An 11,664-nucleotide genomic window follows, 5' to 3' on the forward strand; every position below is an offset into this window, starting at 1 on the left:
TGCATTCCATTGAAGTATTCGGTACTGATGAGAGACCTAAAGTTGTCGAAACTGCAGTATAGGTACAGATTTCACTGAGAGAATTTGCCTTGATTTTGTGTGTTAATGTTATCATTTTTTCATTATTCAATATTTCTCGTAATAATGCTGTTCTTTAAATACATAATATGTTCCATTCGAAACATTGGCTATGGCTCAATGACATCCGCAGTACCTTTACATCTGAAGGGTACGGGGTTCGATCTCTGATATACCCATTTTTTTTCCTTACACTACTGGTTTACCTCTTTAGCAATTCATACATATCTCTACTTTAAATTATAAGGGTTATTTTAATTTTATACTTTTTTGAAGAAGTTGAAACAGTTGAATTATACTTCAGGCGGTGTAAATAACCTTGAACGAACTATTTTTATATTAAGAAAATCTCATGTTTTCTTTAACCACAAAGTACTAAAAATTTTTTTTAATTAAAAAAAAATAGGCAAGTTATCAAACAAACAGAAAGAATCGTAAATTGTGATCGTCGGCCGTCTCCTCTATCTGTTCTGAGTTTATGGTTTCTTAGAATAAAACGTGCGTATCAATGCACAATCGAGTCCTCGATAGCAGAGGAGCCGTCAATAATCCAATGTTTTCTTTAATATTTCGATGTCCATTGTTGTTGTAAGTTAACTGCTTATACAGAATGACTCAAAAAAATTTATGAATTAGCCAATTTATTTTATTGATTAACCCAATTTTCCAGAAACTTTGGGAATATAGTACTGTTATTGTTAGTATTAGATTCCACCTATTCAAATTAATATATTTGTCCTTGCTAAAATGTTAATAACAAATTGTTGTAATGGAAAAATTCACTTGAAACTGCGAATAGCCTACTTACCTTTACTTTAGTACACATATATCTTTATTTTAACTTATAGGGGTTGTCATAAAAAAAAATAATTCGCAAAATCAAATTTTATAAATTTTCGAAAAAGTTGGATACGTCGTATTGTACTTTGTACTGATATTTTCTTTGTAATTGTTATTTATTCTTTGTCACAGAAGGTAAGTTTATTAGACCACCACATTTTGAAATATTTAAAATGTTTTCTTAATCGCACTTCTGCATCTTTGATCCGTTTAGTTCCATACTGTTTCACTGTACGTTCACTGGGATTATGGTTTATTATTTTGCTTCATGTTGCTCGGAGGTGATATAAGAATGTTAAAAATCTGTTTTTTCTTTTTGTTACACTATTTTTGTATAAATAATAGTAATTAATTTATTACTATAATAAAATAGAGTATACGAACACACGTCTAGTTTTTTTTTTGTAAATTTTGGGAAGCATAAATTTATTGCTTACTTCGTGTATTGTAGTAATAAACTTGGGAAAAAAGTTTATATAGAAGAAATTGTTGAAATATTTAGTATTTTAATGTATTTTAACAACATCCTGATACTTATAAATTAATGTTGTTTTACTTGGTAAGTTATCTGAAGTGGGGGGTTATTATTATATGCTTTGATTACTGCGAATAATGGAAACTCAGTTATTGCTTTCGACGTTGCGAGTATATATTATATACAATGTACAAATAATACATAAGTATCATTATAAAGAACATTAGACCAAGAACATGGCATTCGTTATATAAAAAGACAAGACAAGATTCATCTATGGTAACACAAAATAAATATTTACGATCTACAATCCGCTTCTAATTAATCAGTAAAAAGGCACATGATGGGGGTAGTGTTTATAGAATTTACTATTCTCTTGGTGTCCCAAAAGACTGTGTTGGTCAATACCATTGTTAACACCATAGACAGCGCCACTTCCACCATATTTCTTTTCTCCATAGTTGCCATGACCAGCATTGCTGTTATCAATAAAGTGTTCATTATCGAAATGACCTTGTTTCTTATGGTTGCCCTGGGCAAATTCTCCATTCTCATGACCACCCTTGAACGACGAAGCCCCCTTTTCACCAAAGTTTCCATATTCACCATTGAAATGTACATTGCCACCTTCGTCATTTTCTTCATCGTAGAACTCTTCAGTTTTGCCGGTTTCGTCCTTGTGGTGTGACGATTTGAAGCCCTTGATCATATGACCTTTCTTGTGTCCTTTCTTCTCATTGAACTGACCGCCATGTTTACCTGTAGGTACAGCGTTACGAAAGACTTTAACATTTCTTTCACTTACCTTCTTTGTCGAAGTGTTGTCCTCCGTAGTAAGTTTTGCCATCCTCGGCGAGTTTTTTGGCACCAGAAGCGTCAGTGAAATAAGCTGATTCCCCTTTGTTGTTCTTTATGGCAGCAACTCCTTTGCTGAAACCTTCTTTACCAGCATTGAATTCTTCACCCTTTTTACCTGAAGCTTTTTCGTAAGCTTCATCGTTCAAGTTCTTCTTCTCTCCGCTGAAGACGTTCTTGTCAACGATTTCGCCACCATAGCCGTGCATCAAAGGTCCCCCAATGTATCCACCGCCGCCGATGAGACCCGCACCTCCTCCGATAAGGCCGGCACCTCCAGCTCCGATGAGCCCGGCACCTCCAGCTCCGATGAGCCCGGCACCTCCAAGTCCAGCACCACCGAGTCCGGCACCGCCACCGATGAACTGGCCGCCGCCTCCGATGTATTTAGCTGCTCCCAAGCCAGCTCCTCCGAGTCCTATTCCTGCTCCTCCGAGACCTACTCCTCCTCCGTATCCACCGTATCCTCCGTAGCCACCATATCCGCCATATCCGCCGTATCCGCCGTACCCTAGGCCTCCGGCTCCCATACCGCCCATGCCTCCGGCGGCGATTCCGCCGCCGACGCCCCCGATGCCGACGCCCGCTCCAGCCCCCAAGCCTATTCCGGCGGCCGGGTAGTAACCGCCCTCGACCACATGGTATCCTCTCACTGGGATTGTGGAGGCGGCGGTTTTCATGACATCTTCGGTTTCATATCGGTACTTATAGACTGGTTTGCGGGATGCGAGTTCGTCTTCGGCGAAGACTGCAAGGAATAAACTCAAGAAGACGATCAACTTGGTCATTGTGTTTTGGTTTAATGGAACGATGCGAGAACGTTTATGACTGGTCGAAGAGTGTTCGGCCGTATATATAGTAAAATTATTTAAAGCGTGAAGATTTGCTTGATTGGTTTTCTTAGTTTGTTGTATGGAATTTTAGCGGCTGAAGGGGTGGGGAAACCACCGCGGTGCGACCTTAAGGTGTTGAGATTGTCTGATTGTGTTGTCAATTCGACAACCTTGATTCAGATTATTAGCTTGAGTCACGGGAAGTATACTTTGGTTTCGTGATATCGTAATTAATTACGTTACGAATGACTTTAAGCGTACGTCCGTTGACTAGTTTAAGTAGTTTAATAAGAAATAAGCATGATAATTAATTAACCAATTCGTTTCAAATTTTATGGGACGTTAACCTGTTTCCATTTAGGGATCTGACACACTTTGTGGTGACGAACCTCAACGTATTATAATTATATACTTATTTAGAAGAAGAACATTTCATGTGAGTGTTTTAACATAGAGAAAAATGTTTATTCATGCATTGTGTCAAAAAAAGTGAAATTACTTTACCATTGCATGAGTTGAGATGAAGCTGGAACCGCAAAAATTACGCTGCGGAAATGGAGTGTTCAACAGACTTTGAAACTCGCAAGAAACTGCGGATTCGGTCGAAGAACGTCCTAGAATAGGTCGTCTGTTAATTACCACCCACAAAGTCTTAAACGTGGTTCGGTATTTGTGGTTAGTACTCACATAAAATTCACAATGAGCAAATTTTTTTTTATTAACTATTATTTTGAATTTTCTTTATCTGAAAAAATCCTGCCTTCGCTTATATGGAATCCTATTACAGCGAATTATGTTATACTGAATCCTGTGCTTTTATCCTTTTATCGCGAATCCTGTTATGGTAAATTGGTTACACGGAGCTTGACGCAACATGTAAAGTCGTTTATATTTAAACTCTGGTAATGAATATCCAAATTTAGCTTTTTTTTAACAAGGGCTTACTTGTTCTAATTTTATTGTTTCTATGAGTACAACTTCATGGAACTAAAAATTGGTAAACTTATTACGACCGATTGAATGTAGCATTCTTAGAAGTTTGCGAGTTCTCGTTATTCAAAAAAAGTTTTGTAAACTACTTTGTTTTTTTTTTCCAGAAAGAATTAATTTAATTTAATTTAATTTAATTCAATCTCGTCGCTGTCAACCGTATTGAACAGAAAACCTAACTAGGACAGCGTAACCAACCTTAAGTTTTATTGTTGTTTCATCCTGTTTTAAAACATTTATAACAACAATTTCAAATCAATAAACAAGGTGTCGATGTTGTGACCACATTGTTATCTTTTTATCGATTTTACTTCAGACTTTGTGTATATGTACACAGCGTATTTGCGCTACCGAGCTTTTAAGTAAATGTAAATATTTGTTTTGTTCAGTGAAAACCAAGTAGCAGTTTCGTGTACGTATATTGGGTGAATAATCCATAAAAATTAATAATTCACAGGAAGAACCTTTGAAAAAAAAAAACAGATTGCTTTAGGAAAAAATGATTAAATTTTTAATAGGTTGATTGCTATACAATCATAAACAAAATTTGTTTTAGATTGTTGGAGAAACAAACCGCCTGATTGCACAAGTGTATTAAATGCAGAAAATGACGACAGAAATAAAGAAAGAATCAGTCCTTACAGGATATCCGCTAACTGAATTTCGCTAAAATTGACCTTAATAAACAAAACCAGAAAAATGGCTGTGAAGGACGATAGTCAGTACTTTCTTGGAATAGTTGTATGCTTTTAAAGATTGACACTAACTACATCGTTCAATAGAGTTGTTTGTCACTTTCCAAAAACCTTTTTTTAAGCAGAGTTTGTCATTTTTTGGCAAATATAGTAATCACACTGTTGATATTTATTTTATTTTATTTTAAGATTGAGTTGATCATGTGAACGAATTAAAACATTCAACGAGTCCCTAAAAAAATGGTAACGAATTTTCTCGTTTTTGAGACAAAAAACATTGAAATTTTACTCAAAAATTGTTGGCTTAAGTGCCCGTCTCGCTCTCCTGACCTTAACCCTTGTGATTTTTTCTCGTGAGGCCACATAACAGTTATTACACCAAGCGGCGGTCAACACAGTTGAAGAATTGACAAATGGATTGTGCAAGTTATTATTTCCCTCACGTATTGTTTCCACAAAGTTTCTTGCTCCACTATTTTCTGAATTAAGCTTCGCTCTGTTGAGCTTGAGTACCACAAGCACCTACCTTACTACTCTTCTTCTGGCATCATTACTCATGATAATTTTTTTGGCATTTTACTTATCATTATCGTTGCCAAAGGGATTTTTGTAGTTTTCGTGGTTACTAACATTTATAAAAGTACTACACCTGGTGATTCATCAGTGGTGTCGAAAAAGTCTGGATAGGAGTCGATAATCGCCACATTAATTTTAATATTGATATTTTAAGTATAAATTTTATTGTTGAAAGAAAACTATATATATTAAGAAAAAAAAGTCAAGGATGCGCTCCGACATAAAATGTGATGAATTTTTCATTCGTTGTCAGATTGAGGAGCAAAATCTAAAAAAATTTACCATTTTGAACATTTTTTAAGTTTTTAAGTTTCATGTTATGAAAAGAAGATTACGTATATTAAGAAATAGAGGCAAAATATAAGCCCCGCCCACCCACCCTATCTCAGTTGTGACAACTTTTTTTATCCGTCGTGAGTCGGAAGGCTGAGCTTAATTGCAAAATCCTTATTTTTCTACAAGAAATTGTCGTGTGAAACATGTTCTTAAGAAGTACGGTTTTCGAAGAAAACTAAATGTATTAAGTAAAAAAGAAACCCCGCCCGATCTTAACTGTGATGAAGTTGTCGGACCGAGGGGCGGAGCTTATGACAAAATCGATATTTCCCTATAAAAATTTACCATTTTTAACATATTGTAAATTTCTTGTTGTGAAAAGAAAACTACCTACATATATTAAAAAAAAAGGCAAGAAGGCTTGCCAGACGTCTCAAATTTTTTTGTAATACTGTATTTTAAAAAGTATTTAAGTGGTTTATTTTTTTTCTTTATTTGTGTACATTATTATCAAATGAAAAATAAATGGATTCAGGGCAAAAGAGGATACAAAATGTGCATGGAAGCCATATGGATCGTAAATAATAGATAACGGACATTAAAATAAGAAACTTTTAAATTTGGCTTGAACCCAGTAAAGTATTATCCTGTAAAATACGTATGATACACAATACACAGTTTTAAATAAAACAGATATTGTGTTTTGGTACTTAAACTCTTGTAATTATTTGAGTTCGATGTTTTCCAGTTTATTTGCCCATTAGTTTACGATAGAAGCCAATAACTCCTTTGTATGAAGACAGGAAAGATGCTTCATTGAGTTTTCCCCATTGTTGTATTGTGGAATAAGTAAAAGTTGACAAATATCTTATTGGAACTGTTGTACAACGGGCACATTTTATCTGTGGAGTTGATTAACAAAATAAGATCACTTTGAAAAGTTACAGAATTTAAACGAAAGATTATCAGAGCCGAAATAGAGACATTATTGAGATAAAATGTGGGGTTATAATTTACCATTTTGAACATTTTTTAAGTTTTTAAGTTTCATGTTATGAAAAGAAGATTACGTATATTAAGAAATAGAGGCAAAATATAAGCCCCGCCCACCCACCCTATTTCAGTTGCGACAACTTTTTTTTATCCGTCGTGAGTCGGAAGACTGAGCTTAATTGCAAAATCCTTATTTTTCTACAAGAAATTGTCATGTGAAACATGTTCTTAAGAAGTACGGTTTTCGAAGAAAACTATATGTATAGTAAAAAAGAAACCCCGCCCGATCTTAACTGTGATGAATTTTTCATTAGTTGTCGGACCGAGGGGCGGAGCTTAATGACAAAATCGATATTTCCCTATAAAAATTTACCATTTTTAACATATTGTAAATTTCTTGTTATGAAAAGAAAACTACCTATATTAAAAAAAAAGGCTTGCCAGACAGCTCAAATTTTTTTGTAACTGTATTTTAAAAAGTATTTAAGTAGTTTAATTTTTTTTCTTTATTTGTGTACATTATTATCAAATGAAAAATAAATGAATTCAGGGCAAAAGGGGATACAAAATGTGCATGGAAGGCACATGGATCGTAAATAATAGATAACGGACATTAAAATAAGAAACTTTCAAATTTGGGTTGAACCCAGTAAAGTATTATCCTGTAAAATACGTATGATACACAATACACAATTTTAAATAAAACAGATATTGTGTTTTGGTACTTAAACTCTTGTAATTATTTGGGTTCGATGTTTTCCAGTTTATTTGCCCATTAATTTACGATAGAAGCCAATAACTCCTTTGTATGAAGACAGCAAAGATGCTTCATTGAGTTTTCCCCATTGTTGCATTGCGGAAAAAGTAAAAGTTGACAAATATCTTGGAACTGTTGTACAACGGGCACATTTTATTTGTGGAGCCGATTAACAAAATAAGATCACTTTGAAAATTTACAGAATTCAGAGCCGAATTAGACACGTTATTGAGATAAAATGTGGAGTTATAATTCACCATTTTTAACATGTTTTAGGTTTCATGTTGTGAAAAGAAGACTAGGGATTTTTGTGGCTTCATGGTTGCTAAAATTTATAAAAGTACGACACCTACTAGTGATTTATCAGAGGTGTCGAAAAAGTTTGGATAGGAGTCGACTGTCCCCACATTAATTTTAATATTGATATTTTAAGTATTTTATTGTTGAAAGAAAATTATATATATTAAGAAAAAAAAAACAAAATATAAGCCCCGCCCACCCTCCCTACCTCATTTGTGATGATTTTTTTATTATTTGTCGTAAGCGGCGGGGGCGGAGCTTAATTAATTGCAAAATCCTTATTTTTCTACAAGAAATTATTACCATGCGAAATCTGCTCCTAAATAATCGTATTGTTCAAAGAAAACTATATGTACCAAGTAAATTAAACTACCTACTCACACCCCGATTTAAGTTGTAATGAATTTTTCATTCGTTGTCAGTTCGAGGGGCGGAGCGTAATTGCAAAATCCATATTTCCCTACAAATAATTACCATTTCGAACATATTTTAAGTTTCATTTTGTGAAAACAAGACTACGTACATTAAGAAAAAAAAGGGCCAAAAATATAAACCCCGCCTACCGCCCTATCTCCCTTCTGATGATTTTTTTATTCGTTGTGAGTCGAGGGGTGGAGCTTAATTGCAAAATCCTTACTTTTCTACAAGAAATCATCATGTGAAATATGTTCTTAAATAGTTGTGTTGTTCAGAACTATGTGTAATTGCAAAATCCATATTTCCCTACAAAAAATTACCATTTCGAACATGTTTTAAGTTTCATTTTGTGGAAAGAAGGCAACAGTATTAAGAAAAAAAAAGACCAAAATATAAAACAAACCCACCCACCCTATCTCAGTTGTGATGATTGTTTTTATTCCTTGTGAGTCCAGGGATGAAGCTTAATTGCAAAATCCTTACTTTTCTACAAGAAATCACCATGTGAAATATGTTCCTAATTAGTTGTGTTGTTCAAAACTATATGTAAGTATTAAATAAAAAAGAAAGCCAAAGATTAAGCCCCACCTACACCCCGATTTCATTTGTGATGAATTTTTCATTCGTTGTCAGTCCGAGGAGCGGAGCGTAATTGCAAAATCCATATTTCCCTACAAATAATTACCATTTCGAACATGTTTTAAGTTTCATTTTCTGAAAAGAAGGCCACGTACATTAAGAAAAAAAAGGGCAAAAATATAAGCCCCGTCCACCCGCCCTATCTCAGTTGTTATGATTTTTTTTATTCGTTGTGAGTCGAGGGGTGGAGTTTAATTGCAAAATCCCTACTTTTCTACAAGAAATTACCATGTGAAACATGTTCTTAAATAATCGTGTTCTTCAAAGAAAACTATATGTAGCCATTAAGTAAAAAAGAAAGCCAAAGATTAAGCCCCACCAACACACACCCCAATTTCAATTGTGATGAATTTTTCATTCGTTGTCATACCGAGGGGCGGAGGGCAATTATAAAATCCATATTTCTCTACAAAAATGTACCATTTCGAACTTGTTTTAAATTTCATTTTGTGAAAAGAAGACTACGTGTATTAAGAAATAAAGGCAAAATATAAGCCCCGCCCACCCGCCCTATCTTCGTTGTGACGATTTTTTTTATCCGTCGTGAGTCGGAGGGCTCATCTTAATTGCAAAATACTTATTTTTCTACAAGAAATTATCATGTGAAACATGTTCTTAAGTAATAAGTTTTTCGAGGAAAACTAGATATATGTATTAAGTAAAAAAGAAATCCAAAGATTAAGCCCCACCTACACTCGCCCCGATCTTAATTTTGATGGATTTTTCATTAGTTGTCGGACTAAGGGGCGGAGCTTAATGAAAAATCCATATTTCCATATCAAAATTTACCATTTTAAACATATTGTAAGTTTCTTTTTGTGAAAAGAAAACTACCTATATTAAAAAAAAGGCAAGAAGGAAGTTTTTCAGATGTCGTAAAGGCTTGCCAGACAGCTCAAATTTTTTTGTAACTGTATTTCAAAAACAGCGTATAAAAATTTTAACAAGTTACGACATTTTGGTTTGTGCATAGATGAAAAATTAACAAAAACTAATGTATTTAAGTAGGTTTTTTTTTCTTTATTTGTGTACGAGGAGGTTATTATCAAATGAAAATAAACAGATTCAGGGCAAAAGAAGACCTAAAATGCGATTGAATTCATCTGGTTTGTAAAAACTACATGCGATATTTTAAACAACAATAAAATTTGGGTTGATAGAGTAAGATATTATTCAGTATAAAATGTGAACCACAATTTTAAACAAAGCAGATATTGTGTTGTGGTACATTAAACTCTTGTAATTACTTATTTGGGTTCGATGTTTTACAGTTTATTTCTCCATTAGTTTACAATAGAAGCCAATAACTTCTTTGTATGAAGACAGGAAAGATGCTTCATTGAGTTTTCCGCATTGTTTTAAAGGGGAATATCTGAAAGTTGACAAATATCTTAGAACAGTGGTACAACGAACACATTTTATTTGTGGAGTCTATTAACAAAATAAGATCTCTTTGAAAAGTTACATATTTTAGACAAAAAGATGTTCAGAGCTGAATTAAAGAAATTATTGAGGTAAAATGTGGGATTAAAATTCACCATTTTGAACATGTTTTAAGTCTCGTGTTGCGAAAAGAAGACTAGGGATTTTTGTGACTTCGTGATTGCTAAAATGTATAAAAGTACTATACTAGTGATTTACCAGTATTGCCGAAAAAGTCTGGATGGGGGTGAATATTGATATTTTAAGTATTCTATTGTTGAAAGTAAACTATATAGTTTTAGAAAAAAAAAGTAAAATATAAGCCCCGCCCACCCGCCCCATCTCAATTGTGAAAATTTTTTTTTATTCATCGTGGGCGGGGGCGGAGCTTAATTGCAAAATCCTAACTTTTCTGCAAGAAATGATTACCATGTGAAACATGTTCTTATGTAATCGAACTATTCAAATAAAACTATATACTATATGTACTAAGTAAAAAAGAAAGCCAAAGATTAGGTAAGTTCTGCCTATACCCGCCCCGATTTTAATTGTGATGAATTTTTCATTCGTTGTCACACCAGGCACCGGGGAGTAATTACAAAATCCATATGTCCCTACAAAAATTTATTTTACGACAAGAAGGCTACGTATATTAAGAAAAAAAGGCCAAAAATATAAGCCCCACCCACCCGCCTTTCTCAGTTGTAACGATTTTTTTATTCGTCGTGATCCGAGGGGTGGAGCTCAATTGCTAAATCCTTACTTTACTACAAGAAATTACCATGTGAAACATGTTCTTAAATAATCGTGTTGTTCAAAGAAAACTATATGTAGGTATTAATTAAAAAAGGAAGTCAAAGATTAAGCCCCACCTAGACACACCCCGATTTCAGTTGTGATGAATTTTTCATTCGTTGTCAGACCGAGGGGCGGAGCGTAATTGCAAAATCCATATTTCCCTTCAAAAACTTACTATTTCGAACATGTTCTAAGTTCCATTTTGTGAAAAGAAGGCTACGCACATTAAGGAAAAAAAGGCTAAAAATATAAGCCCCACCCACCCGGCCTATTTCAGTTGTGATAATTTTTTTTATTCGTTGTGAGCCGAGGGGTGGAGCTTAACTACCAACAGACAAAAGAGGACACAAAATACGATTGGACCCATCTAAATGACTTCATGGGATACTTTTAAACAACTGTAAAATTTGGGTTGATCGAGTAAAATATTATCCAGTAAAATATGAAACACAATTTTAAACAAAACAGATATTGTGTTTTGGTACAGTAAACTTTAGTAATTTATTCGGGTTCGATGTTTTCCAGTTTATTTCCCTATTACTTTACAATAGGAGCCAATAACTCCTTTGTATGAAGACAGGAAAGATGCTTCATTGGGTTTTCCGCATTGTTGTAATGGAAATAAACGAAAGTTGACAAATATCTTGGAACTGTTGTACAACGAGCACATTTTACTTGTGGAGTCGGTTAACAAAATAAGGTCACTCTGAAAAGCAACAA

General features: G+C 34.2%; 1 protein-coding gene across 1 annotated transcript; it reads right to left on the reverse strand.

The window, feature by feature from the left end:
* Nucleotides 1-1,542: 1,542 nt before the first annotated feature.
* LOC135128988 (uncharacterized) lies at nt 1,543-3,069 on the reverse strand. The gene is made up of 2 exons (XM_064056069.1): nt 2,199-3,069; nt 1,543-2,152 (listed from the first exon to the last, which is right to left on the reverse strand). The coding sequence occupies exons 1-2, from the start codon at nt 3,034-3,036 to the stop codon at nt 1,719-1,721; spliced, it is 1,272 nt and encodes a 423-aa protein (XP_063912139.1). The 5' UTR covers nt 3,037-3,069; the 3' UTR covers nt 1,543-1,718.
* Between the last annotated feature and the right edge of the window lie 8,595 nt (nt 3,070-11,664).

This window comes from Zophobas morio, unplaced genomic scaffold, assembly GCF_036711695.1.
Source record: "Zophobas morio isolate AGI-343-1 ecotype UQ-CSIRO unplaced genomic scaffold, CSIRO_AGI_Zmor_V1 ptg000014l, whole genome shotgun sequence".
Lineage (NCBI taxonomy): Eukaryota > Metazoa > Arthropoda > Insecta > Coleoptera > Tenebrionidae > Zophobas > Zophobas morio.

Bases quoted from the DNA above. Each gene is read 5' to 3' on its own strand.
- LOC135128988 (XM_064056069.1), bottom strand. From the start codon at position 3,036: ATGACCAAGTTGATCGTCTTCTTGAGTTTATTCCTTGCAGTCTTCGCC. The intron at 2,153-2,198 runs GTAAGTGAAAGA...CTGTACCTACAG, and splicing joins ACAACACTTCGACAAAGAAG to GTAAACATGGCGGTCAGTTC.